The sequence below is a fragment of the Nerophis ophidion genome, linkage group LG28 (genome assembly GCF_033978795.1).
Source record: "Nerophis ophidion isolate RoL-2023_Sa linkage group LG28, RoL_Noph_v1.0, whole genome shotgun sequence".
In the NCBI taxonomy this organism is placed as follows: Eukaryota; Metazoa; Chordata; class Actinopteri; order Syngnathiformes; family Syngnathidae; genus Nerophis; species Nerophis ophidion.
Genome location: NC_084638.1, coordinates 6,512,478 through 6,539,977, shown reverse-complemented (window position 1 = coordinate 6,539,977; position 27,500 = coordinate 6,512,478). Strand labels below are relative to the sequence as shown.

Sequence of the window (27,500 nt, the reverse complement as noted above, 5' to 3'; positions counted from 1 at the left end):
ACTCCAGGAGAGAAGAGGGATAAAGGACTTGGAGGAGGTCTGACTTGTGTTCCCTGGAGGAGAGAAGAATGGCAAGTCTGGGTGTCACTCTGGTTCTCTTGCTGCTGTGGTCCACATGTGTACACGCTCAGTGGTGGACTTTCATCTGGGCAAGTCCCAGGAGCACCTCTGCTCCTGCACCCACACCCTCAGACCTACCTGGGACAGCCGCATGGGACCAGACCCCGGCCACCGTAGTCAGCACGTCCACACCCGTGGACGGGTCACCAGGTCCAGGTGTGAGCGGTCCCGGCAAATCCCGCTTCAAGCCGCTGAAGCGCTGGAGGACTGGTGAGTGGGAACTCTCTTCATGTGGACCACCCTGTTTGCCTCGCTGGCTCAACATCCCTGCTGGACTTTGGCACACATTCAAGAAATTATTCAGTAGAAAATGTGGATTTTTATTCTTTTCATTTTAGCATAGTGGTGTTTACGCCAGGGGGGTCCAGACCTTTTAACCTGGGGGCCGCAATGGGGTAAAAAATTTGGCCGGAAACCGAAAGCTGACTGCATGTAAAGAAACTATATATATATATATATATATATATATATATATATGCATTTGCCGATTTTTTATTTTTATTTTATTTTATTTTAATCTTCAATTTTTTTCTCCCATCACCCCCCCCCCCCCCCCCCCTTGATTACCTGTATGTCAATATATATATATATATATATATATATATATATATATATATATAAATATATATATAGTCACACACATGGTGAAATTACCCTCTGCATTTGAGCCATCCCCATGTTCACAACCCCTGGGAAGTGAGGGGAGCAGTGAGCAGCGAGCGGTGGCTACGCTCGGGAATCATTTTTGGTGATTTAGCCCCCCTTGATGCTGAGTGCCAAGCAGGGAAGTAATCGGCCCCATTTTTATAGTCTTTGCTATGACTCGGTGTGTATGTATGTATATATGTAGATATACTGTATGTGTGTATGTATAATAATATTAGGGGCAGAGGTGGGTAGAGTAGCCAGAAATTGTACTCAAGTAAGAGTACTGTTACTTTAGAGATTTATTACTCAAGTAAAAGTAAGGAGTAGTCACCCAAATATTTACTTGAGTAAAAGTAAAAAATATGTTGTGAAAAAACTACTCAAGTACTGAGTAACTGATGAGTAACCTGATTACGGCAACAAATAATGCACAAAAACATAAAAATAGCAATGAGCAAATTCAGAGCCAGGACTATCTCTTAAGCAACTAAAACAATATTATATATTAAATAATAGTACATTAAAATAAAATAAAAATTAAGGCAAATTGGGCCACAATAACTTAACAGCACCATAGGCTCAGTAGGCATTGATTGATTGATTGATACTTTTATTAGTAGATTGCAAAGTACAGTACATATTCCGTACAATTGACCACTAAATGGTAACACCCCAATAAGTTTTTCGACGTTAATCAATTACTTAATAAATGACCAAGTTGAGGTGATCTACCTCATATATACATATACACACATATCATATATATATATATATACATATACATACACACATATCATATATATGTATACATACATTTATATATACAGTATATAATTTATATTTATTTATTTTGCCGTTTTTGTTGACATGTTAAAGGTGTTTTAATGAATATACATGCATGTTTAACACATAGATTCCTATCTTTCATGAAGACAAGAATATAAGTTGGTGTATTACCTGATTCTGATGACTTGCATTGATTGGAATCAGACAGTATAGTGCTGATAACGTCCACGTTTTCAAATGGAGAAGAAAAGTTCCTCCTTCCTGTCTAATACCACATGAAAGTCGTTGGTTTTTGGCATCTTATTTGTCCAGCTTCCATATTTGTTTTTATACACTTTAAAAGAAATACATTGGCGGCAAACTCCGTAGCTTGCTAGTTTGTTTGCGCTGGCTTTGGGAGACTCTTATTTTGTTTAGCGCAGGCGCGATGGAGCTGCGCTTTTATTGTGAAGACAGGAACTGTGCGATCAGTCTTTAGGCTTTTGACGGGAAGTACGGTTGAAATAAAAAGTGTCTTTTTTCCTTTACACTTTTGATTGATTGATTGATACTTTTATTAGTAGATTGCACAGTTACAGTACATAATCCATACAGTTGACCACTAAATGGTAACACCCCAATAAGTTTTTCAACATGTCGGGTTCTACGTGTGACGGTCACGTGACCACCTGGCTCTGTTTGATTGGTCCAACGTCACCAGTGACTGCATTTGATTGGTGAAACGCAGGCATGCGTAGATCCTACTTTGAATGTGTGTCTGACAAAATCAAAACAAACAAAGCGTGCATTAACAGATCGATAAAAAAAAAAAAGTAGCGAGTAGCGACCTGATTGCAGATAAATGGAGCGGAGTAAAAGTAGCGTTTCTTCTCTATAAATTTACTCAAGTAAAAGTAAAAGTATGTTGCATAAAAACTACTCTTAGAAGTACAATTTATCCCAAAAGTTACTCAAGCAGATGTAAGGGAGTAAATGTAGCGCGTTACTACCCACCTCTGATTAGGGGTGGGCAAATTAATGCGTTAATTATGAGTTAACTCATCAATCTATTAACGCCGACAATTATTTTATTGCACATGTTTACATGCTTTTATTTTGTTAACGCCTTTTTGTAACAAGATGGCGTGGCCGGCGTGGAGAGGCTCTGGTAAAGATGGAACATTTGGCAAAAATACCGGACAATTCTGCAAATTTCATGGCTGGCTTACAGCGTGGTCACTCCGGGATCACTTATGACCGCCAGACAATTCTGGATGTGGATAGATCGGGCCGTTTTGGACTGAATGAGGCGTGCTTGCTAGACCGGCTAGCTAGCATGGAATACTTTGCCGGCTACATCCAGCGGCCTGTGAAGCAGCGGAGTATATGTGTTGTCTGTCTATTTATGAATAATGCAGACCAGGAGTGTTGGCTAAGTTCTTAACGTTTACTTTCAGAGCGTGCATATCACAACATACAAGATGCCGTCATGGCGACACAACCTAGCATGCTCGTCACTCCTGTTGCATGCTGGGTAGGGTAGTTCTTTTAATCCCTGGCTCATAACATCACAATATAGTACCATGTATATGATGCCTTCAGTTTATCAAAGCACCAAGCAAACAATCGGAAAATTCCCATCATATCAATTCCTAGATATGGTCATAATTATTTTAAGTGCACTACGCAGAATAAACACAACATTATTAATATTGCTACTACGGATAATTTGATCCAAAATTCCCTAAAACAGCCCACTACCTATAATATAGGTTTTTTAAACATAAGATCCCTGATCGAAAAAATGTTTCTGCTGTTACCTCAGAAATTGCCTGTTCAGATGTTATGATTGTGGTTCAGAGATTTGTATGTAGATTATATTTATTTTCCATAACAAACAGGATAACTTAAATACCCTGGCAGTGGCAATAAGCTTAAATGTTTGTATTGACATTTTTGGAGTTGATTTTCATCAAATATGCTATTTAACTGCTACTGTTTAACAAGGACTGATTTAAATTGTGTTTGCACAACAAATGTTTTGGCGCTTTTGTTCATGTGGGAGAATATTCCAATAAAGGTGCACTACACACTACTTTTGAATTCATTATTGGGCTTTGGGTATACAATGCAGTTAATCGCGATTAATCGGAGAAATAGTGCGATTAACTTTGATTAAAATGTTTAATCGTTGCCCAGCCCTAAATAATATAATTGGATATTAAGAGTATGTGTAAGTTCGACTCCTACATTGTTTATTTCCGTGACGACCATATTTAAGTTTTGTAATCAATGAAAAATATCTAAAATGCAGCAAACGCGGGTAAGTGTGGAGACTATTTTGCATTTTTCCCATCATGCACTCAAACGGATTTAAACGGCTGCCATTTAGATTTTTTTCATGGTGTTTGGATGTTGTTTTTTTGGTAATATCCACAAAGTTATGTTAGAATTGTTGTTTGTGTGTGCCATGACAAGAGAAGGTTGTCTGGATTGTGTCATACAGGTAAATGCTGTGCTACTATTTCCAAAAATACATCCGAGGGTCGTTGGTGTGATTTACTCGCATTTTGCACCATGAGGGAGCAAAACTGTAGCCTTCAGAGTTCTATTGGTGTTTGAAATCAGTTTGAAAGTAGAGCGTAACGCTTTATTGGACGAATGACGTCCTCGCGGAACCAAAATTGGAGATTCTGACGGGCCGTAGTTTGAACACCGCTGATTTACGCCATACCAGGGTTCAACTCAGAACTTGGGGGACACCTTCTTTATCAGCAAATCCCTAAAAACACTGAGTGCTCCTGTTCTATGGAGGAGTTTGGACAAACGGACACAAGACCCAACCTCCAGGCTGATGGTTTTAGCTTCTGAGCCCACAAAAAGTCATCTTCACTTTGTGAAACTAATCAAACAATCCGTCTACTTAATGACTAATTAGTCACCTTCATGGAAATTGGGTATTTGACGAGTAAAGAAGGTGAAAAGCCAAGACTTCTGGCTTCCTTGGCCCGCTCTGCTCCCGCGGCATGCTGGGACGTCCCCGGACTAAACCTCTGGGAGCCTGAGAAATGTGGCGAGAGTTGGCCCAACAGCGGGAAGCTTTTGTGCGGGCATGACAGGGTCAAGGTGGGTTTAAAAGGTCGAGGGGGGTCTTAGTAAATCTCAGCAAGCTGATCAAGCGTTCATGTGGCCAACATGACCGGGATTATCTGACACTAAATTAGCCAATGGGAAGATTGCTCCTGCAGGGCAACACATCCAATACAAAGTCACAGCAGTGGAGCATGTTGGGCAGCGCACACACACTGAGTACTTACAAGCAGACACGGTGTGTAGACAGAAAAGGGAGAATGGACACATTTTCGTTTCAATGTTGTATTTGTAGCATTTTGGTTGGAAAATGACCACATTTCAATGTTCTAATCAACGTCAGAACCCAACATTGATTAAATGTTGTCCAAAAGGATGTTGTTTCAACATTAGGTGTCAGTTGTAGAATATTGGTTGGAAAATGACCAAATTTCAATGTCAAATCAATGTCAGAACCCAACTGTGATTAAATGTTAAAAAGCATGTTGTTTCAACGTTGTATTTATGTTGTAGAATATTGATGAGGAAATAACCAAAATTCAATGTTCACATCAACCCAACATTGATTTAATGTCGTCAAAAAGAATGTTGTTTCAATGTTAGGTTTCAGTTGGAGAATATTAGTTGAAAAAAGAACAAAATTAAATGTCAAATCAAAGTCACAACTTGACATTGATTTAATATCAACAAAAAGCATGTTGTTTCAACGTTGTATTAGTGTTGTAGAATATCGGTTGGAAAATGACCAAATTTCAATGTCAAATCAACGTCACAACCCAACATTGATTAAACGTTGTCAAAAAGCAAGTTGTTTCAATGTTGTATTTGTAAAATTTTGATTGGAAAATGACCAAATTTCAATGTCAAATCAAGGTCACAACCCAACATTGATTAAACGTCGTAAAGAGCATGTTGTTTCAATGGTGTATTTGTAGAATTTTGGTTGAAAAATGCTGTGATGAGGTGGCGACTTGTCCAGGGTGTACTCCGCCTTCCGCCCGATTGTAGCTGAGATAGGCAACAGCGGCCCCCGCGGCCCCAAAAGGAATAGGCGGTAGAAAATGGATGGATGGATGATTGGAAAATGACCACATTACAATGGTCAAATAACGTCAGAATTCAAAATTGATTAAACTTTGTCAAAAACTATGTTGTTTCAACGTTGTATTTGTGTTGTAGAATATTGGCTGAAAAATAACCAAAATTCAATGTCAAATCAACGTCAAAAAGAATTTTGTTTCAACGTTGTATTTGTGTTGAAGAATATTGGTTGTGAAATGACCAAATTTCAATGTCAATTCAACGTCACAACCCAACATTGATTAAACGCTGTCAAAAAGCATGTTGTTTCAATGTTGTATTTGTAGAATTTTGGTTGGAAAATGACCAAATTTCAATGTCAAATCAACTTAAAAACCCGACATTGATGAAACGTTGTCAAAAAGCATGTTGTTTCAATGTTGTATTTGTAGAATTTTGGTTGGAAAATGACCAAATTTCAATGTCAAATCAACTTAAAAACCCGACATTGATGAAACGTTGTCAAAAAGGATGTTGTTTCAACGTTGTATTTGTGTTGTAGAATTTTGGTTGGAAAATGACCGAATTTCAGTGTCAAATCAATGTCACAACCCAACATTGATTAAATATCAACAAAAAGCATGTTGTTTCAGCGTTGTAGAATATTGGTTGTGAAATGACCAAATTTCAATGGTCAAATCAACGTCAGAACCCAACATTGATTAAACGTTGTCAAAAAGCATGTTGTTTCAATGTTGTATTTGTAGAATTTTGGTTGGAAAATGATCAAATTTCAATGTCAAATCAACGTTAGAACCCAACTTTGATTAAACGTTAGAAAGCATGTTGTTTCAGCGTTGTATTTGTGTTGTAGAATTTTGGTTGAAAATGACCACATTTCAATGTGCAAATCAACTTAAAAACCCAACATTGATGAAACATTGTCAAAAAGCATGTTGTTTCAATGTTGTATTTGTAGAATTTTGGTTGGAAAATGACCAAATTTCAATGTCGAATCAACGTCACAACCCAACATTGATTAAACGGCGTAAAAAGCATGTTGTTTCAGCGTTATATTTGTAGAATTTTGGTTGGAAAAGGACCAAATTTCAATGTCAAATCAAGGTCACAACCCAACATTGATTAAACGTCGTAAAGAGCATGTTTTTTCAATGTTGTATTTGTAGAATTTTGGTTGGAAAATGTTGCGATGAGGTGGCGACTTGTCCAGGGTGTACTCCGCCTTGCGCCTGATTGTAGCTGAGATAGGCAACAGCGGCCCCCGTGACCCCAAAAGGAATAGGCGGTAAAAAATGGATGGATGGATCATTGGAAAATGACCACATTTAAATGGTCAAATGAACGTCACAACCCAACATTGATTAAACGTTGTCAAAAACTATGTTGTTTCAACGTTGTATTTGTGTTGTAGAATATTGGCCGGAAAATAACAAAATTCAATGTCAAATCAACGTCAAAAAGAATGTTGTTTCAACGTTGTATTTGTGTTGAAGAATATTGGTTGTGAAATGACCAAATTTCAATGTCAAATCAACATTAGAGCCCAACATTGATTAAAACGTCGTTAAAAAACATGTTTCAAAGTAGTATTTGTATTATTGAATATTGGTTGGGAAATGACCAAATTTCAATGGTCAAATCAACTTAAAAACCCAACATTGATTAAACGTTGTCAAAACAGATGTTTCAATGTTGTATTTGTGTTGTAGAATTTTGGTTGGAAAATGACCACATTTCAATGTCAAATCAACGTCAGAAGCCAACATTAATTAAAACGTCGTCAAAAAGCATGTTGTTTCAATGTTGTATTTGTGTTGAAGAATATTGGTTGGGAAATGACCAAATTTCAATGTCAAAATAAACGTCACAACCCAACATTGATTAAACGTTGTCAAAAAGCATGTTGTTTCAATGTTGTATTTGTAGAATTTTGGTTGGAAAATGATCAAATTTCAATGTCAAATCAACGTTAGAACCCAACATTGATTAAAACGTCGTTAAAAAACATGTTTCAAAGTAGTATTTGTATTATTGAATATTAGTTGGGAAATGACCACATTTCAATGGTCAAATCAACTTAAAAACCCAACATTGATTAAACGTTGTCAAAACAGATGTTTCAATGTTGTATTTGTGTTGTTGAATATCGGTTGGAAAATGACCACATTTCAATGCCAAATCAACGTCAGAAGCCAACATTAATTAAAACGTCGTCAAAAAGCATGTTGTTTCAATGTTGTAAAATTTTGGTTGGAAAATGACCACATTTCAACAACAAATCAACGTTAGAGCCCAACATTGATTAAACGTTGAGAAAAAGCATGTTGTTTCAACATTATGTTTGAGTTCCTCAACATCAGGACCTCTTTGAAGAACTCATCAACGTTGTTTCAACGTCTGGTGCCTGCTGGGTAATGGTACTAAAAAAGTATTGATTTTAAATCGGGAATCAATTCTAACTGGTGGCATGTCCCGATGTTGACAGTCTTAGTAACAACAACAACGACAACAACAACAACAAAGACTAGAAGCAGTAAAGAAAAGAACCTGCTTGTATTTTTTCAGCCATCATGCTTCTCATGATCAAGTGTTCTGATTCTTGGACAGTTCTTACCACCACTTTTGATTTTCTCCTGGCCTCACAAGTCGTTGTCTTTGTCACGCGGAAGGTTCCGGCAGTCACCTGGACCTGACCCAGTTAATCGGCATCCCCCTGCCTCCTTCCGTCTCCTTCACTACGGGCTTCGAGGGCTTCCCTGCCTACAACTTTGGACCACAAGCCAACATTGGCAGACTCACCAAGACCTTCGTGCCGGGCTCCTTCTACATGGACTTTGCCATCATCGTCACGGTAACACTCACATACTACCACCTCTCTGACCCGTCAGTCCTCTTCACACTATGTCCCCCCCATTAGATACGGCCGTCCAGCCAGAGAGGAGGTGTGTTGTTTGCCATCACAGACGCCCGCCAGAAGGTGGTAGAGTTGGGCTTGGCGCTCACTCCGGTCCGTGCGGGGCTCCAGAGTATTTTACTCTACTACACCCACAGCCAGGAGTCCTCCCACAGCCACAAAGCCGCCGCCTTCAGTGTGCCGGACATGACTGACCAGTGGACGCGCTTCACCGTCAGTGCGCCAGGGAAACTGGCTTCAACAGTTAGCACGCTAACATTAGCATACTAGTAGTTAGCATGCGGCAAGTGTAAAGTTGTATGACTAAGGGTGCACAACTGAAAAGTTATCTAAAAAAGCTAGTATCTTAATGTTAGCATGCTAACAGTTAGCATGTGTCACATACAAAGTTATATTTCTAAGAGGTGTATGGCAGGAAAACTGGCTTAAAAAGTTAGCATCATAACGTTAGCATACTAATAGTTTGCATGTGTCCAGTATAAAGTTGTATGACTAAGGGCGCACGGCTGAAAAATTAGCTACAAAAGCTAGTATCTTAGTGTTAGCATGCTAACAGTTAGCATGTGTCACGTACAAAGTCATATGACTCAGAGGTGTATGCCAGGAAAACTGGCTTATAAAGTTAGCATCATAACGTTAGCATACTAATAGTTTGCATGTGTCCAGTATAAAGTTGTATGACTAAGGGCGCACGGCTGAAAAATTAGCTACAAAAGCTAGTATCTTAATGTTAGCATGCTAACAGTTAGCATGTGTCACGTACAGTTATATGACTCAGAGGTGTATGCCAGTAAAACTGGCTTGAAGAGTTAGCACACAAACGTTAGAATACTAGTAGTTAGCATGCAGCAAGTATAAAGTTGAATGACTCGAAGAGCACAAAGCTGCGAAATTAGCTAAAAAAGCTAGCATCTTAAAGTTGGCATGCTGACAGTTAGCATGTGTCACGTACAAAGTTATATGACACAGAGGTGTATGCCAGGAAAACTGGCTTATAAAGTTAACATCATAACGTTAGCATACTAATAGTTTGCATGTGTCCAGTATAAAGTTGTATGACTAAGGGCGCACGGCTGAAAAATTAGCTACAAAGCTAGTATCTTAATGTTAGCATGCTAACAGTTAGCATGTGTCATGTACAAAGTTATATGACTCAGAGGTGTATGCCAGGGAATGGCGTGAAAAGTTAGCATCATAACGTTAACATACTAACAGTTAGCATGCGTCAAGTATAAAGTTGTATGACTCTAAGGGCGCACGGCTGCAAAATTAGCTAAAAGCTAGCATCTTAATGTTAGCATGCTAACAGTTAGCATGTGTCACGTACAGAGTTATATGACTCATAGGTGTATGCCAGGAAAACTGGCTTAAAAAGTTAGCATCATAACGTTAGCATACTAATAGTTTGCATGTGTCCAGTATAAAGTTGTATGACTAAGGGCGCACGGCTGAAAAATTAGCTACAAAAGCTAGTATCTTAATGTTAGCATGCTAACAGTTAGCATGTGTCACGTACAAAGTCATATGACTGAGAGGTGTATGCCAGGAAAACTGGCTTATAAAGTTAGCATCATAACGTTAGCATACTAATAGTTTGCATGTGTCCAGTATAAAGTTGTATGACTAAGGGCGCACGGCTGAAAAATTAGCTACAAAAGCTAGTGTCTTAATGTTAGCATGTGTCACGTACAAAGTTATATGACTCAGAGGTGTATGCCAGGGAAACTGGCTTGAAAAGTTAGCATCATAACGTTAGCATACTAATAGTTAGCATGCCTCAAGTATAAAGTTGTATGACTAAGGGCGCACGGCTGCAAAATTAGCTAAAAAAGCTAAAATGTGTTGATCACAAATATTTATCTAACACAAAAACCTGAGGCTTAGGTCAGGCTGATTGTCAAAATAACCACATATCGTGGATTAGAAGGAACTCCTAAATAATTGAAGAAAAATGAAATTTACATAAAATTATGTTGTTCTAAAATAAATTGGATTTAAAATTAATGTTTCTTAACTTAATTGTTGATTAAAAAAAATTAAAGTGCAAATAAAATAGTCATAATTTCTGCGCTTAAGAAACTATTGGTGGGCACCTATAGAAAAATTTTAAATTTAAATTTAATTTTTATTTTATTTTTCATTTTAATTTTTTAATTAATTGTCATGTTGGTGAAACATTTGAATGATAATTTTCATCATTTATGATTACTTTGACTCTCTCCCAGAAATAAACAAAATAAATTAAAGGCCGACATGCATTCAATTTTATTATATTTGAATCATCAGGAAGTTTATTAAATATAAGTTTAGATATATTTTATTTTGAAGATGCATACTGTCTCACGTTTACAATTAAACAAATTCAACAAGTCCGAAAAGAAGCAGGAAGAAGCAGAGTTTATTTACCTCGAAGCCTTTTTTGTATCAAAACAATCACGAGTAAATTGTTCACTTCCTGTCTTCAAGGCTCAAAAAAGCAGCGAAATTTTAGATTTTTGGGAATTTCTATTGATGTTAGCATGCTAACAGTTAGCATATGTCACATACAAAGTTAAAATAGGCTTGAAAATATGTTAGCATTAGCATACTAATAGCATGTGTGATGTAAAAAGTTGCATGATGGAGACGTAGGGCTGCAAAATGAGCTAGCAGACAGCTAGCATGCTAACGTTAGCACACTAACAGCATGAGTATTTTTGGTGGCCCAGGTGGTGGTGGAGCGCGACGAGGTGCGTCTCTACATGGACTGCGGGGAAGCCGAGAGGACCACCTTCAGCCGGGGGCCGGACCGACTTACTTTCTCGCACAACTCCGGCATTTTTGTGGCAAACGCAGGAAGTACAGGACTGGACAAGTTTGTGGTAAGTGGCAAAAATATTCTCTTCAATTTGGAAAACTAGCTATGGAGTTTGGCTATTGCATTTTAAAACAAAAATGATCTGGTGCTTAATAGAAAACAACATCAAATAACTATTAGAAAGCGACAGCTACCAAGCTAAAGGACTATGAGGCGTACACATGCAAAATTAGCTAAAAAAAAGCTAGCATGCTAACAGTTAGCATACGTTGCATACAAAGTTATATGACTCAGAGGTGTACAGCGGCCACATCGGCTTAAAAAGTTAGCATGCTGATAGTTAGCATGTGTCAAGTATAACGCTATATAAGGCGTCCGATTGCAAAATTAGCTGAAAAAGCTAGCAAGTTAATGTTAGCATGCTAACAGTTAGCATATGTCGCGTACAAAGTTACATGACTCAAAGGTGTACGGTGACAAACTGCTTAAAAAGTTAGCACGCTAACAGTTAGCGTACGTCACATACAAAGTTACATGACTCAAAGGTGTATGGCTGAAAAATTGGTTAAAAAGTTAGCATGATAACAGTTAGCATATGTCACATACAAAGTTACATGACTCAAAGGTGTACAGCTGAAAAATTGGTTTAAAAAGTTAGCATGATAACAGTTAGCATGCGTCACGTACAGATTTATATGACTCCGAGGTGTACGGCGACAAAATTGGCTTAAAAAGTTAGCATGTTAACAGTTAGCATACGTCACATACAAAGTTACACGACTGAAAGGTGTACGGCTGAAAAATTGGCTTAAAAAGTTAGCATGAAAACAGTTAGCATACATCACATACAAAGTTACATGAGTCAAAGGTGTACGGCTGAAAAATTGGCTTAAAAAGTGAGCATGCTAACAGTTAGCACACGTCACGTACAAAGTTATATGACCCCTAAGTGTACGGTGGCAACATTGGCTTGAAAAGTCAGCATGCTAACAGTTAGCATACGTCACGTACAAAGTTACATGACTCAAAGGTGTAAGGCTGAAAAATTGGCTTAAAAAGTTAGCATGCTAACAGTTAGCATTCGTCACATACAAAGTTACATGACTCAAAGGTGTACGGCTGAAAAATTGGTTTAAACAGTTAGCATGCTAACAGTTAGCATACGTCACATACAAAGTTACATGACTCAAAGGTGTACGGCAGCAAAATTGTCCTAAAAAGTGAGCATGCTAACAGACGTCAGGTATAAAGTTCTAGGCGTGCAACTGCAAACTGAACAAACTACTGTTTTGCCACATCTTTCACTTTCACTTTCACTTTGAGGGCCCATGAGGGCAAAGGGGAAGAAAAGGAAAGTGAAACTTGTACTTCTGTTGACTTCCTCACCGTCTCAGTCAGTGAATGTACGCAGGCTCCCTCTAGTTGCACCACTAAGAATGACTTGATGAAATATTCCAACACAGTGTTACTGGTCAAACTGTGTAATGTTACCACAATATGAAATATCTTCACTAAAACCTCTACCTTTTTTTAATGAGTACTTAGGCCTACTGTGTTGTCATGTGGGGTGGCATTCCGCCTTGCCAAGTGTTTGACTCGCCGAGTGTTTGACTCGCCGAGTGTTTGACTCGCAGAGTGTTTGACTCGCAGAGTGTTTGACTCGCAGAGTGTTTGACTCGCCGAGTGTTTGACTCGCCGAGTGTTTGACTCGCCACGTGTTTGACTCGCCACGTGTTTGACTCGCCACGTGTTTGACTCGCCACGTGTTTGACTCGCCACGTGTTTGACTCGCCACGTGTTTGACTCGCCACGTGTTTGACTCGCCACGTGTTTGACTCGCAGAGTGTTTGACTCGCAGAGTGTTTGACTCGCAGAGTGTTTGACTCGCAGAGTGTTTGACTCGCCACGTGTTTGACTCGCCACGTGTTTGACTCGCCACGTGTTTGACTCGCCACGTGTTTGACTCGCCACGTGTTTGACTCGCCACGTGTTTGACTCGCCACGTGTTTGACTCGCCACGTGTTTGACTCGCCAAGTGTTTGACTCGCCACGTGTTTGACTCGCCACGTGTTTGACTCGCCGAGTGTTTGACTCGCCAAGTGTTTGACTCGCCACGTGTTTGACTCGCCACGTGTTTGACTCGCCACGTGTTTGACTCGCCACGTGTTTGACTCGCCACGTGTTTGACTCTCCAAGTGTTTGACTCGCCAAGGGTTTGACTCGCCAAGTGTTTGACTCGCCAAGTGTTTGACTCGCCACGTGTTTGACTCGCCAGGTGTTTGACTCGCCAGGTGTTTGACTCGCCAGGTGTTTGACTCGCCAGGTGTTTGACTCGCTACGTGTTTGACTCGCCAAGTGTTTGACTCGCCAAGTGTTTGACTCGCCACGTGTTTGACTCGCCACGAGTTTGACTCGCCACGTGTTTGAGTCGCCAAGTGTTTGACTCGCCAAGTGTTTGACTCGCCAAGGGTTTGACTCGCCAAGGGTTTGACTCGCCAAGTGTTTGACACGTGTTTGACACGCCACGTGTTTGACTCGCCACGTGTTTGACTCGCCAAGTGTTTGACTCGCCAAGTGTTTGACTCGCCAAGTGTTTGACTCGCCAAGTGTTTGACTCGCCAAGTGTTTGACTCGCCACGTGTTTGACTCGCCATGTGTTTGACTCGCCACGTGTTTGACTCGCCACGGGTTTGACTCGCCACGGGTTTGACTCGCCAAGTGTTTGACTCGCCACGTGTTTGACTCGCCACGTGTTTGACTCGCCAAGTGTTTGACTCGCCAAGGGTTTGACTCGCCAAGTGTTTGACTCGCCAAGTGTTTGACTCGTGTTTGACTCGCCACGTGTTTGACTCGCCACGTGTTTGACTTGCCAAGTGTTTGACTCGCCACGTGTTTGACTCGCCAAGTGTTTGACTTGCCAAGTGTTTGACTCGCCAAGTGTTTGACTCGCCAAGTGTGTCCCCAGGGGTCCATTCAGCAGCTGATCATCAAAGACCAGCCCATGGCGGCAGAAGAGCAGTGTGAGGACGACGACCCTGACGTGAGAAGCCCACAGTAAATAAATACATGATAAATGGGTTGTACTTGTATAGCGCTTTTCTACCTTCAAGGTACTCAAAGCGCTTTGACACTACTTCCACATTTACACACACATTCACACACTGATGGAGGGAGCTGCCATCTGCCTCTTTGAGCTGTAATTTGACCCATTAAAATGCTTCAAAGTGCAAGTTAAAGCTCTACTATACCAAGCGAAAGCCATTTATCAACAACATCCAGAAACGCCGATCTATAATTTCAACACCTTAACATAATTCAAAACTCACCAAATTTTACACACACATCAGGACTGGCAAAAATTGCCATCTGATAAAAATCAAACCCCAAAAATCAAATTTGCGCTCTAACGCCCCCTGGGAAAATACCTAGGCAAAACTGCTTGTAACTTCTGTTAGGAAGGTCGTAGAGACATGAAACAAAAACCTCTACGTAGGTCTGACTGAGACCAGGGTTTGAGAAGCGGCGGCAGCAACCAAAGGCGGACCTGACCAACGCTGCTTGTAGTCACACCTTTACACCTGTACACTACCTGCCACTTCATACCACTACCAATAATCGTGGGTGTGTGTGTATATACATATACATGTATATATAGTATATATATGTGTGTCTGTTTGTGTGTATATGTACATACATTATACTGTATATACATACATGTATGTATGTATATATACACATACATACATACATATAGTATATATGTATGTATGAAGTGTAATTCAATGATTCAGAGCTATAAATCTTGCTGTTAATAACAAGTAGTGATCCTTAATGATTGTTGCTCCACACTTCCTGTGTGCACCTGGTGTGCAGGTGTCAGGCTACAGCAGTGGGGACGACGACAGAGAGACAGAAGAGGACAGCGCGCAGGCCAGGACTGCGCAGGTAGTTAACACTTTGTAACACAACTAATGCAAAACATAAGCGTGGCTTCTTCCTACTCCTTGTCACAGACGTGCAAACATCTCACTTCTCCTTTTCACACACCAACGACATCACCACTCGCTGATTTTTTGCCACAGTCAGCACCTTTTGTGTCACACCTTTTATCTTCCCCCACACACAAAGTCTTAATAATTCCCTCCTTCAAGCCTCAGGCCAGCAAACATCTTGGATAAAGACTTTAAAGGTTGTGCATGCAGCCAGGTTGCTCTTCCCAGTGCCCTAATGAAGGGCCCCAACAGGGGTGGCCCCCACTATGCCTGCTTGTAGCCGCTGCACACCGTCATTTGTACGACTTAAGACTTTTATCAGGGCAGTCAATGTGTGCAGGCCAACAAACTCTAAAGTGTTTGCATCTTGAAACATATTTAACTAATTTACCTCACCATGAGACAAATACAATACTTACCTATTGATTTACATAACAATAGATTTTGTGATAATAAAAAAATAGCAATGTAATCATTGTAGCATCGACTAGATATGGCGTTTGTACTTGGTATCGTTACGGTCTATTTTTAGATCCAATCATTGTTTACTTTGAAGAGTGCTAGTTAGCAGTTAGCTATGGTATCCTCCTCCACTGTGTAGTGAAGCATGTTTGGCTATTCCTTGTCCTGCAGTGATAATAGTACTTGTAAGAAACATACTTTATTTGTCATCATTTAGATAAGGATTAGTGATTGAGAAGTAGCTAAAACACTGCCGCCTGCAGACGGATGTTAGCTGCTGACCGTAATGTCCGTATAAAAAAAAAAAAGTACAGGTATTATTCAGAGGGAGTATAGTATGGTTTTAATTATTTAGTACCGTGGTACTTTATTAGTAGTTTTGATCAAACAATTGTATGTAATAAACGAGAATTAGGAACTAATTATTATGTAGATTTTGTCAATTGTCGTAGTGGTTTGTGCAGCCCTTTGAGACACTAGTGATTTTGGGCTATATAAGTACACATTGTTTGATTGATTGATTGTTATCTCATCATTATTCATGTAATCACTCATATTTATTTGAAATACACTGACACCATAAACAAAAGCATTATTCTTCTAGTGAGTGACAGAGCAGGAGGGGGCTAGGAACTGTCATTCCTGTATATATATTTAGTCAGTGACGGAGCAGGAGGGGGCTAGGAACTGTCATTCCTGTATATATATTTAGTCAGTGACGGAGCAGGAGGGGGCTAGGAACTGTCATTCCTGTATTGATATTTAGTCAGTGACGGAGCAGGAGGGGGGTAGGAACTGTCATTCCTGTATTAATATTTAGTCAGTGACGGAGCAGGAGGGGGCTAGGAACTGTCATTCCTGTATTAATATTTAGTCAGTGACGGAGCAGGAGGGGGCTAGGAACTGTCATTCATGTATTAATATTTAGTCAGTGACAGAGCAGGAGGGGGCTAGGAACTGTCATTCCTGTATTAATATTTAGTCAGTGACAGAGCAGGAGGGGGCTAGGAACTGTCATTCATGTATTGATATTTAGTCAGTGACGGAGCAGGAGGGGGCTAGGAACTGTCATTCCAGTATTAATATTTAGTCAGTGACAGAGCAGGAGGGGGCTAGGAACTGTCATTTATGTATTAATATTTAGTCAGTGACAGAGCAGGAGGGGGCTAGGAACTGTCATTCCTGTATTAATATTTAGTCAGTGACAGAGCAGGAGGGGGCTAGGAACGGTCATTCCTGTATTAATATTTAGTCAGTGACGGAGCAGGAGGGGGCTAGGAACTGTCATTCCTGTATTAATATTTAGTCAGTGACGGAGCAGGAGGGGGCTAGGAACTGTCATTCATGTATTAATATTTAGTCAGTGACAGAGCAGGAGGGGGCTAGGAACTGTCATTCATGTATTAATATTTAGTCAGTGACAGAGCAGGAGGGGGCTAGGAACTGTCATTCCTGTATTAATATTTAGTCAGTGACGGAGCAGGAGGGGGCTAGGAACTGTCATTCCTGTATTAATATTTAGTCAGTGACGGAGCAGGAGGGGGCTAGGAACTGTCCTTCCTGTATTAATATTTAGTCAGTGACGGAGCAGGAGGGGGCTAGGAACTGTCATTCCTGTATTAATATTTAGTCAGTGACGGAGCAGGAGGGGGCTAGGAACTGTCATTCCTGTATTAATATTTAGTCAGTGACAGAGCAGGAGGGGGCTAGGAACTGTCATTCCAGTATTAATATTTAGTCAGTGACGGAGCAGGAGGGGGCTAGGAACTGTCATTTATGTATTAATATTTAGTCAGTGACAGAGCAGGAGGGGGCTAGGAACTGTCATTCCTGTATTAATATTTAGTCAGTGACAGAGCAGGAGGGGGCTAGGAACTGTCATTCCTGTATTAATATTTAGTCAGTGACGGAGCAGGAGGGGGCTAGGAACTGTCATTCCTGTATTAATATTTAGTCAGTGACGGAGCAGGAGGGGGCTAGGAACTGTCATTCCAGTATTAATATTTAGTCAGTGACAGAGCAGGAGGGGGCTAGGAACTGTCATTCATGTATTAATATTTAGTCAGTGACAGAGCAGGAGGGGGCTAGGAACTGTCATTCCTGTATTAATATTTAGTCAGTGACAGAGCAGGAGGGGGCTAGGAACTGTCATTCCTGTATTAATATTTAGTCAGTGACGGAGCAGGAGGGGGCTAGGAACTGTCATTCCTGTATTAATATTTAGTCAGTGACGGAGCAGGAGGGGGCTAGGAACTGTCATTCGTGTATTGATATTTAGTCAGTGACGGAGCAGGAGGGGGCTAGGAACTGTCATTCCTGTATTAATATTTAGTCAGTGACGGAGCAGGAGGGGGCTAGGAACTGTCATTCCAGTATTAATATTTAGTCAGTGACAGAGCAGGAGGGGGCTAGGAACTGTCATTCCTGTATTAATATTTAGTCAGTGACGGAGCAGGAGGGGGCTAGGAACTGTCATTCCTGTATTAATATTTAGTCAGTGACGGAGCAGGAGGGGGCTAGGAACTGTCATTCCTGTATTAATATTTAGTCAGTGACGTAGCAGGAGGGGGCTAGGAACTGTCATTCCTGTATTAATATTTAGTCAGTGACAGAGCAGGAGGGGGCTAGGAACTGTCATTCCTGTATTAATATTTAGTCAGTGACGGAGCAGGAGGGGGCTAGGAACTGTCATTCCAGTATTAATATTTAGTCAGTGACAGAGCAGGAGGGGGCTAGGAACTGTCATTCCTGTATTAATATTTAGTCAGTGACAGAGCAGGAGGGGGCTAGGAACTGTCATTCCAGTATTAATATTTAGTCAGTGACAGAGCAGGAGGGGGCTAGGAACTGTCATTCCTGTATTAATATTTAGTCAGTGACGGAGCAGGAGGGGGCTAGGAACTGTCATTCATGTATTAATATTTAGTCAGTGACGGAGCAGGAGGGGGCTAGGAACTGTCATTCCTGTATTAATATTTAGTCAGTGACAGAGCAGGAGGGGGCTAGGAACTGTCATTCCTGTATTAACATTTAGTCAGTGACGGAGCAGGAGGGGGCTAGGAACTGTCATTCCTGTATTAATATTTAGTCAGTGACAGAGCAGGAGGGGGATAGGAACTGTCATTCCTGTATTAATATTTAGTCAGTGACGTAGCAGGAGGGGGCTAGGAACTGTCATTCCTGTATTAATATTTAGTCAGTGACAGAGCAGGAGGGGGCTAGGAACTGTCATTCCTGTATTAATATTTAGCCAGTGACGGAGCAGGAGGGGGCTAGGAACTGTCATTCCTGTATTAATATTTAGTCAGTGACGGAGCAGGAGGGGGCTAGGAACTGTCATTCCTGTATTAATATTTAGTCAGTGACAGAGCAGGAGGGGGCTAGGAACTGTCATTCCTGTATTAATATTTAGTCAGTGATGGAGCAGGAGGGGGCTAGGAACTGTCATTCCTGTATTAATATTTAGTCAGTGACAGAGCAGGAGGGGGCTAGGAACTGTCATTCCTGTATTAATATTTAGTCAGTGACAGAGCAGGAGGGGGCTAGGAACTGTCATTCCTGTATTAATATTTAGTCAGTGATGGAGCAGGAGGGGGCTAGGAACTGTCATTCCTGTATTAATATTTAGTCAGTGACGGAGCAGGAGGGGGCTAGGAACTGTCATTCCAGTATTAATATTTAGTCAGTGACAGAGCAGGAGGGGGCTAGGAACTGTCATTTATGTATTAATATTTAGTCAGTGACAGAGCAGGAGGGGGCTAGGAACTGTCATTCCAGTATTAATATTTAGTCAGTGACAGAGCAGGAGGGGGCTAGGAACTGTCATTCATGTATTAATATTTAGTCAGTGACAGAGCAGGAGGGGGCTAGGAACTGTCATTCCTGTATTAATATTTAGTCAGTGACAGAGCAGGAGGGGGCTAGGAACTGTCATTCCTGTATTAATATTTAGTCAGTGACGGAGCAGGAGGGGGCTAGGAACTGTCATTCCTGTATTAATATTTAGTCAGTGACGGAGCAGGAGGGGGCTAGGAACTGTCATTCATGTATTGATATTTAGTCAGTGACGGAGCAGGAGGGGGCTAGGAACTGTCATTCCTGTATTAATATTTAGTCAGTGACGGAGCAGGAGGGGGCTAGGAACTGTCATTCCAGTATTAATATTTAGTCAGTGACAGAGCAGGAGGGGGCTAGGAACTGTCATTCCTGTATTAATATTTAGTCAGTGACGGAGCAGGAGGGGGCTAGGAACTGTCATTCCTGTATTAATATTTAGTCAGTGACGGAGCAGGAGGGGGCTAGGAACTGTCATTCCTGTATTAATATTTAGTCAGTGACGTAGCAGGAGGGGGCTAGGAACTGTCATTCCAGTATTAATATTTAGTCAGTGACGGAGCAGGAGGGGGCTAGGAACTGTCATTCCTGTATTAATATTTAGTCAGTGACGGAGCAGGAGGGGGCTAGGAACTGCCATTCATGTATTAATATTTAGTCAGTGACAGAGCAGGAGGGGGCTAGGAACTGTCATTCCTGTATTAATATTTAGTCAGTGACGGAGCAGGAGGGGGCTAGGAACTGTCATTCCTGTATTAATATTTAGTCAGTGACGGAGCAGGAGGCGGCTAGGAACTGTCATTCCTGTATTAATATTTAGTCAGTGACGGAGCAGGAGGGGGCTAGGAACTGTCATTCCTGTATTAATATTTAGTCAGTGACGGAGCAGGAGGGGGCTAGGAACTGTCATTCCAGTATTAATATTTAGTCAGTGACGGAGCAGGAGGGGGCTAGGAACTGTCATTCCTGTATTAATATTTAGTCAGTGACGGAGCAGGAGGGGGCTAGGAACTGTCATTCATGTATTAATATTTAGTCAGTGACAGAGCAGGAGGGGGCTAGGAACTGTCATTCCTGTATTAATATTTAGTCAGTGACAGAGCAGGAGGGGGCTAGGAACTGTCATTCCTGTATTAATATTTAGTCAGTGACGGAGCAGGAGGGGGCTAGGAACTGTCATTCCTATATTGATATTTCACAGGCAAAAAGGGGCCCTCACGGAGTAAAAAAAGAAGGCTTCATGGTTATTATGGGCCTGCAGCTCTTGTGTTAGCAAGCGTGCTAACGTTGGATTTTCTCAGCTTTGGCACAAATGCTGACTTTACCCACAATTCCTTTCTTCTAGGAAGAATCTGCTCCAGTCAGAGCCCCGCCCACAAAGGCTCCAAACTTGGAGGAGGACAAATATTCTCTGGAACTAAATGAAGAAGTCTTGCTTAAAGGTGCAATGGAGGCCAATACAATATATATATATATATATATATATATATGTATGTACAGCTATTTGAGTGTTTCAGTGGTGATAATTAGCAGAAAGTAATAATTCACAGATAAAGTTGACATAAGTTTGTTTTCCAGGACCTGAGCAGAAAAACAATCCTGAGCAAAGTTCTGATGAGGTGAGTTGAGAACATTAATATTTCTTCACAGTGGGAACCATTTGTGCCACCTGTTCCGATACTGGTCAGCCATGAGTCAGATCCGCCGATACCAATACCCATGACATGATTTAACTGTTTTAAGATTTTAAAAGTTATTTAAGGTGAGTGCTATTGGCAATTTGACTATGTCAACACAATATTTACAACAAAAGTGAGTCAATAATACACAATAACTCAACAAAACTATTATGTGTTTCAATCTATTTCTATTTAGATGAAAAAAATTTACTTAAAATATAACCAAAGTTTAGTTAGTCAATTAAAAAAATACTAGTTTATGAATTAATGTTAAAATGCATAAACATTGTTAAATTGATATTTTCATGCAGGCCCATAATCATATTACTATTTTAATTATATTTAGTCTATTACTAAGAAATGCAGTTTATTTGCTGTAATAAACATTATTATTAATTTAGGGGAGTTTCTCTACACTTTGTATGGAAATACATTTAGCTGCTAGCTATTAGCATGCCTGTTTATAACAGTGTCATAATAATACTTCATGTAAGATGTTTATAACAGTGTCATAATAATACTTCATGTAAGATGTTTATAACAGTGTCATAATAATACTTCATGTAAGATGTTTATAACAGTGTCATAATAATACTTCATGTAAGATGTTTATAACAGTGTCATAATAATACTTCATGTAAGATGTTTATAACAGTGTCATAATAGTACTTCATGTGCGTAAGATGTTTATAACAGTGTCATAATAATACTTCATGTAAGATGTTTATAACAGTGTCATAATAATACTTCATGTAAGATGTTTATAACAGTGTCATAATAATACTTCATGTAAGATGTTTATAACAGTGTCATAATAATACTTCATGTAAGATGTTTATAACAGTGTCATAATAATACTTCATGTGTGTAAGATGTTTATAACAGTGTCATAATAATACTTCATGTAAGATGTTTATAAGAGCGTCATAATAATACTTCATGTAAGATGTTTATAACAGCGTCATAATAATACTTCATGTAAGATGTTTATAACAGTGTCATAATAATACTTCATGTAAGATGTTTATAACAGTGTCATAATAATACTTCATGTAAGATGTTTATAACAGTGTCATAATAATACTTCATGTAAGATGTTTATAACAGTGTCATAATAATACTTCATGTAAGATGTTTATAACAGCGTCATAATAACACTTCATGCACTTTAATATGATTATGAGGTGAATATTGGTATTTCTAGGGTCAAGTCAGGCACGCTTCAAAAGGAGAACCTGGAAAACCTGGACCCAGCGGACCACCTGGTCCCCCTGGGCCCACTCGCTCACCTGGGCCCAGAGGTCCTCCAGGACCAGCAGGGACCTCTGGAGACCCGGGACAACCCGGCAGAGACGGACAGCAGGTGTGTGCCGCCAGAACATAAGTGGAACTAAACTATTTGACCTTGAATGATAATTCCACCTTCAATGATGATTTCATCTTGAATGATGATCTGACTTTGAATTATGATTTTATCTTGGATGATTTGACCTTCAATATAATCTGACTTTCAATAATGATTTGACCTTAAATGATGATTTGACCTTGAATGATGAGCTGACTTTGAATAATGATTTGACCCTGAATGACGATTTGACATTGATTGAGGATTTCACCCCTATTGATGATTTTAACTTGAATGATGACCTGACTTTGAATTATGATTTGACCTTGGATGATGATTTGACCTTGAATATAATCTTACTATCAATAATGATTTGACTTCGAATGATGATCTGACCTTGAATGATGATTTTACCGTAAATGATCATTTGACCTTCAATGATAATCTGACTTTCAATAATGATTTGACCTTGAATGATGAGCTAACTTTGAATAATATTTTGACCCTGAATGAAGATTTACCTTGAATGAGGATTTGACCTTGATTGATGATTTCGCCTTCTATGATGATTTGACTTTGATTGATGATTTGACCTAGAATGATGATTTGACCTTTATGATTTCACCTTGAATGATGACCTGACTCTGAATTATGATTTGACCTTGGATGATGATTTGACCTTGAATATAATCTTACTATCAATAATGATTTGACTTCGAATGTTGATCTAACCTTGAATGAGCATTTTACCGTGAATGATAATTTGACCTTCAATGATAATCTGACTTTCAATAATGATTTGACCTTGAATGATGAGCTAACTTTGAATAATAATTTGACCTTGAATGAATATTTACCTTGAATGATGATTTGACCATGATTGATGATTTCACCTTCAATGATGATTTGACTTTGTTTGATGATTTGACCTTGATTCACAACTTGACCTTGAATAATGTATGTTGACATGCAGGGCGTGAAGGGCGAGAAAGGAGACAGCGTAAGTGTTTCCTACTTGTGGTGGTTTCACGTCATTATTGGCGTGATCACTAATCAAAAGTGCGATACGGTACCTTCAGGGCCAGAGGGGACCGCAGGGATTTCCAGGTTTGGACGGTGATGCTGGACTCAAAGGTGATAAGGTACTGAGACATCAAAACCTCATTATCTGATTTTCTTTCTTCATTTTTTTAATCACCAAGCATGTGCTGCAGCTGAAGAAAAACAAAGAAGAAGAAATGTTGAACTTTTAACATACCATATGTTGAAGCACAGTACGTCTGACTATGGTCGCCAGAATGTTCCGACAATCCAGCAAGCGGTGTGGCTTCATAGTTTACCAAAATCGTACTAAAACATTTTGACAGATTTCTTTATGTTCTACATTCTCAATCAAACATCAAAGTTTTGGTGTTGTGTGTCATTTATTGAATAGGGAGCATCACCCTGCAGTCCACATGTATCTCTTATGTGTGACTGCCATCTACTGGTCACACTTAGCATTACACCGTGTACCAAACAAAAGTAGCTTTGAGGTCGGTAAGCACAACCAGAATTATTCGCTACATTAGGTGCAGTGAGTTATAAGGCATTCTGTGGATTTGGGAGAAAATGAAAGGATTTGTAGTGCGCCTTATAGTCCCAAAGATATGGTGCTTTGGACTCCTTCAGGAACAAACCTCTGCACCCCGTGTTCCAGAATCAGACTCAGACCCGCGGTCGTTTGTGACAAGTCCTTTTCCGATTCTACTTGATATGAAGTCATTTATTTGACATGATTGTAGTCAGGGGAGACTGTTCTAAAGCTTTTCTTCTTCCCTGCAGGGAGACCCTGGATCCGGTTTACCGGGACCACCGGGCCTTCCTGGACCCCCTGGACCGCCCAGGTCGCGGAGCGTACCTGTGGGTTCCCTCAATGTAGTCCTTGCATGTGCCCTGTGGTCTGCATTACTCACCCTAGTGAAGCCTGACCAAGAGGATCTGCTTTTCTGTGTGTAGTATGGAGACGATGCCCTGGGTTCTGGCTTTGGGGACCTGGAGACCGACACCGAGCTCATTAGGGTAAGTCCCGAGCAGTGAGAGGAAGTAGTGGTCAACATTCCTTGTACCGTGTCTCCTAGGGGCCCCCTGGGCTGCCAGGGCCTCCAGGACCACCTGGTCTTCCTGGGCCCCACCCATCCTCAGGTGGCGTTGACCAGGGCCTCTTTCACACCTATGCCGGGCCAACCGGGGCCCCGGGAAAAGACGGAGTCAACGGCCAACCGGGAGCACCAGTGAGTCACCTAGAATGAAAAGAGAATGTTCTTTGTAACTCACTAGAAGTTTCTTTAGGCTAATTATGTTCCTGAAGAGAATACTTCCGTTCACGGACCTCTGAGAAATGACGAGTAATAGTCATACTTTTAGTACAAGCGCTAACGCCAAGGAACTACTTTCAGCGGCTAACAAGCTTACATTGCTATTTTGACATTCTGAGCAGCTGCATCACCTCAGAGTTGGTGAAAGCTCATTCTGGATTATAAATCCTGCCTCTCACCTGGATAGTAGAAGGTGGAGGTTGGTCCAATTTGGCATCCAACTTAGAGCCGGGGATGGCGAGAAAGACACGGAAAGGCGCTTGTGATGAATTCTCCATCTAAAGTGGAAGATATAAACATCCCATCGGTGACCATAACCACTATTTCACTTCCTGTGTTTCATTAAAATGAGCCCTCCATGACCAAAATTATGTTTCCTTATCCTCTCCTTCAGTCCTCCATCTGTCATGTGTGATATCAATAATCACTATCTGCATCTGTCCATGTGTGATATCAATAATCACTTTCTGTATTTGTCCACTTGCTCCTCATTGTGTTCCAGATGCTTACAGATTGGTTTAGTGGTTCTGGGCTCGATGGCTCGGGTTTGAGCTCAGAGTCGTACTCTGACCTTGGCTCCGGTTTCAGTTCTGGTTCTGAGTCCGGTTTTGCATCCGGGTCTGGCCATGACTCCGGTTCTGCTTGGGTATGGGGCGAGGTATCCACTGTGCTGGTTTGCTTGGTAAACCAGCAAGACCCTAAGGCAGTACTTCAGTCTTAAGCCAGCGTACTGAGGCAATTTTACCTATGCCCCTTTGAGACATTCATAGAACCCTATTTTCCGGGCTATAAGCCACACCCACTAAATCTTAGACGGAAAAAAAACGATTTCCCCATGTATAAGCCGCACCGGACTATAAGCCGCAGATATTTTTGTTTTGAAATGAGTTATTTACACATAAATATTTTATAAAATGCTATTAACATACCTTAATTCTTTCCAAACTGCGTCTGTAACACGGCAGTAAAACGGCTGATCAAACAAAACAGAAGTCATGGCAAGCTAGCTCTCCAATCAGTCGAACAGATTCAATAACTCCACGGTGATGTCTTGGTGAATTGAGTCATCTGTTAGACATTCATAGAACCCTATTTTTCGGGCTCTAGAGCGCATTGGTATAAACTTTTGAAGAAAATGTTCTCCCGTTCATAAGCCGCACCAGACTATCAGCCGCACATATATTTGTTTTGAAATGAGTTATTTACACAGAAATATTTTATAAAATGTTATTAACATACCTTAATTCTTTCCAAACTGCGTCTGTAACGCGGCAGTAAAACGGCTGATCAAACAAAACAGAAGTCATGGCAAGCTAGCTCTCCAATCAGCCGAACAGACTCAATAACTCCACGGTGGCCTCTTGGTGGATTTCCAAAACTGAAACAATACAAAAATAATGTAAGTTAATGATACTAACACAGACACTCGTAATCGTGTTAGCATATTAGCTAATGCTAGCTTCATTACATTATGACGGCAGGTACCAATATGCATGAAAACACTCCTACAGACATCACACATGGGACGCTTTAGTGAGTAAGAATAGTTTTAGTTGTATTGTAAAACTTACAAACGTCGCTCGGAGTGATGAATGAAGAATCAGTGCTATGGACTTGTACTTCCGGTTGAAGGCTCAGTCTAAACAGAAGGGCAATGCAGCACCTGCAGTGAGCAAACTCATCCAAAAGGTGGTGCCATAACACAAACAATAACACATATTCAGTGTATTTGCTATTATTTTTTTAAAACTACTCACAAAACTCCGTAACTTAGCCACATTGTTATATAGGTTCGAAGTATAGAAAAAAATGTCGGTAAACGTAGAGCAGGGAAAATTGCCCTAGGCCTCTGGCTAAGGACTTTCTCTTTCAACTGCTGGCTGAAGAGAATCTTTCACACTTGGTTTGACCTTACAGTAGACCCCCACTATGCTCCCCGGCACACCTGACTGACCACTGCAAAGTGAAATGGTCCACAATAGGCGGGGCTCTACTGTACCTGCAAGATTACCTCACAGACAAACTTGCATGCCATCACACTTTCAGCTTCTCTCACCTTGTCCTAAGTCCGACTGATTGTGTTCCAGGGTAAATACTTCAGTCTGCCTTGACATCGGTTGTTGTTGATAACACTGCGTGGTAACAAACCGTGCTTTGGTTCAGTTGGAGGAATACACCACACAAACTTTCCAGTGAAGTGATATCAATATATGAATAGTATCATTTGTCTGTAAAAGTGTCATAAGTACACCTCTGCGTAACATTCCGTCCTTATTATCTGTATATTATTATTATTATTATTATTATCTGTACAGTAAGCTATTTATTTATATCTGCACTTTATTGCTCTTTTATCCTGCACTACCACGAGCTAATGCAACAAAGTTGTATTCTTATTTGTACTGTAAAGTTCAAATATGAATGACAATAAAAGGAAGTCTAAGTCTTATTAACAT

General features: G+C 40.4%; 2 protein-coding genes and 1 long non-coding RNA gene across 8 annotated transcripts in view; 1 reads left to right on the top strand and 2 right to left on the bottom strand.

Annotated features, from left to right (window-relative positions):
• Positions 1–24,723, bottom strand: part of LOC133545669 (polycystin-1-like protein 3) — a 68,523-nt gene extending 43,800 nt beyond the window's left edge. The window contains exons 1-4 of one of the 2 annotated variants that reach the window (XR_009804909.1): positions 24,643–24,723; positions 23,761–23,901; positions 23,545–23,634; positions 199–395 (exon numbers count right to left, since the gene is read on the bottom strand). The gene's annotated coding sequence lies outside the window, so the exon portion shown is untranslated. Of the gene's footprint in view, positions 396–23,544; positions 23,635–23,760; positions 23,902–24,642 lie in introns of both variants that reach the window. The other variant, XM_061891474.1, reaches the window with a different exon arrangement.
• Positions 1–27,500, top strand: part of col15a1b (collagen, type XV, alpha 1b) — an 84,692-nt gene that overhangs the window by 27,944 nt on the left and 29,248 nt on the right. For 2 of the 5 annotated variants that reach the window (XM_061891448.1, XM_061891447.1), the window contains exons 1-15: positions 14–330; positions 8,334–8,515; positions 8,582–8,791; positions 11,287–11,439; positions 14,341–14,415; positions 15,249–15,320; positions 21,009–21,105; positions 21,242–21,282; positions 22,547–22,705; positions 23,661–23,687; positions 23,767–23,829; positions 24,512–24,589; positions 24,686–24,748; positions 24,808–24,960; positions 25,547–25,690. In XM_061891448.1, the coding sequence (XP_061747432.1) occupies positions 69–330; positions 8,334–8,515; positions 8,582–8,791; positions 11,287–11,439; positions 14,341–14,415; positions 15,249–15,320; positions 21,009–21,105; positions 21,242–21,282; positions 22,547–22,705; positions 23,661–23,687; positions 23,767–23,829; positions 24,512–24,589; positions 24,686–24,748; positions 24,808–24,960; positions 25,547–25,690 (1,779 nt within the window). In that variant the 5' untranslated portion in view covers positions 14–68. Of the gene's footprint in view, positions 1–13; positions 331–8,333; positions 8,516–8,581; positions 8,792–11,286; positions 11,440–14,340; positions 14,416–15,248; positions 15,321–21,008; positions 21,106–21,241; positions 21,283–22,546; positions 22,706–23,660; positions 23,688–23,766; positions 23,830–24,511; positions 24,590–24,685; positions 24,749–24,807; positions 24,961–25,546; positions 25,691–27,500 lie in introns of those variants that run through there. The other 3 variants (XM_061891446.1, XM_061891450.1, XM_061891449.1) reach the window with 3 other exon arrangements.
• The window catches only part of LOC133545670 (uncharacterized), a 31,801-nt gene continuing 29,072 nt past the window's right edge, over positions 24,772–27,500 (bottom strand). The window contains exons 7-11 of the long non-coding RNA XR_009804910.1: positions 27,101–27,176; positions 26,616–26,683; positions 26,284–26,422; positions 25,224–25,322; positions 24,772–24,969 (exon numbers count right to left, since the gene is read on the bottom strand). This is a non-coding gene — a long non-coding RNA (uncharacterized LOC133545670). The remainder of the gene's footprint in view (positions 24,970–25,223; positions 25,323–26,283; positions 26,423–26,615; positions 26,684–27,100; positions 27,177–27,500) is intronic.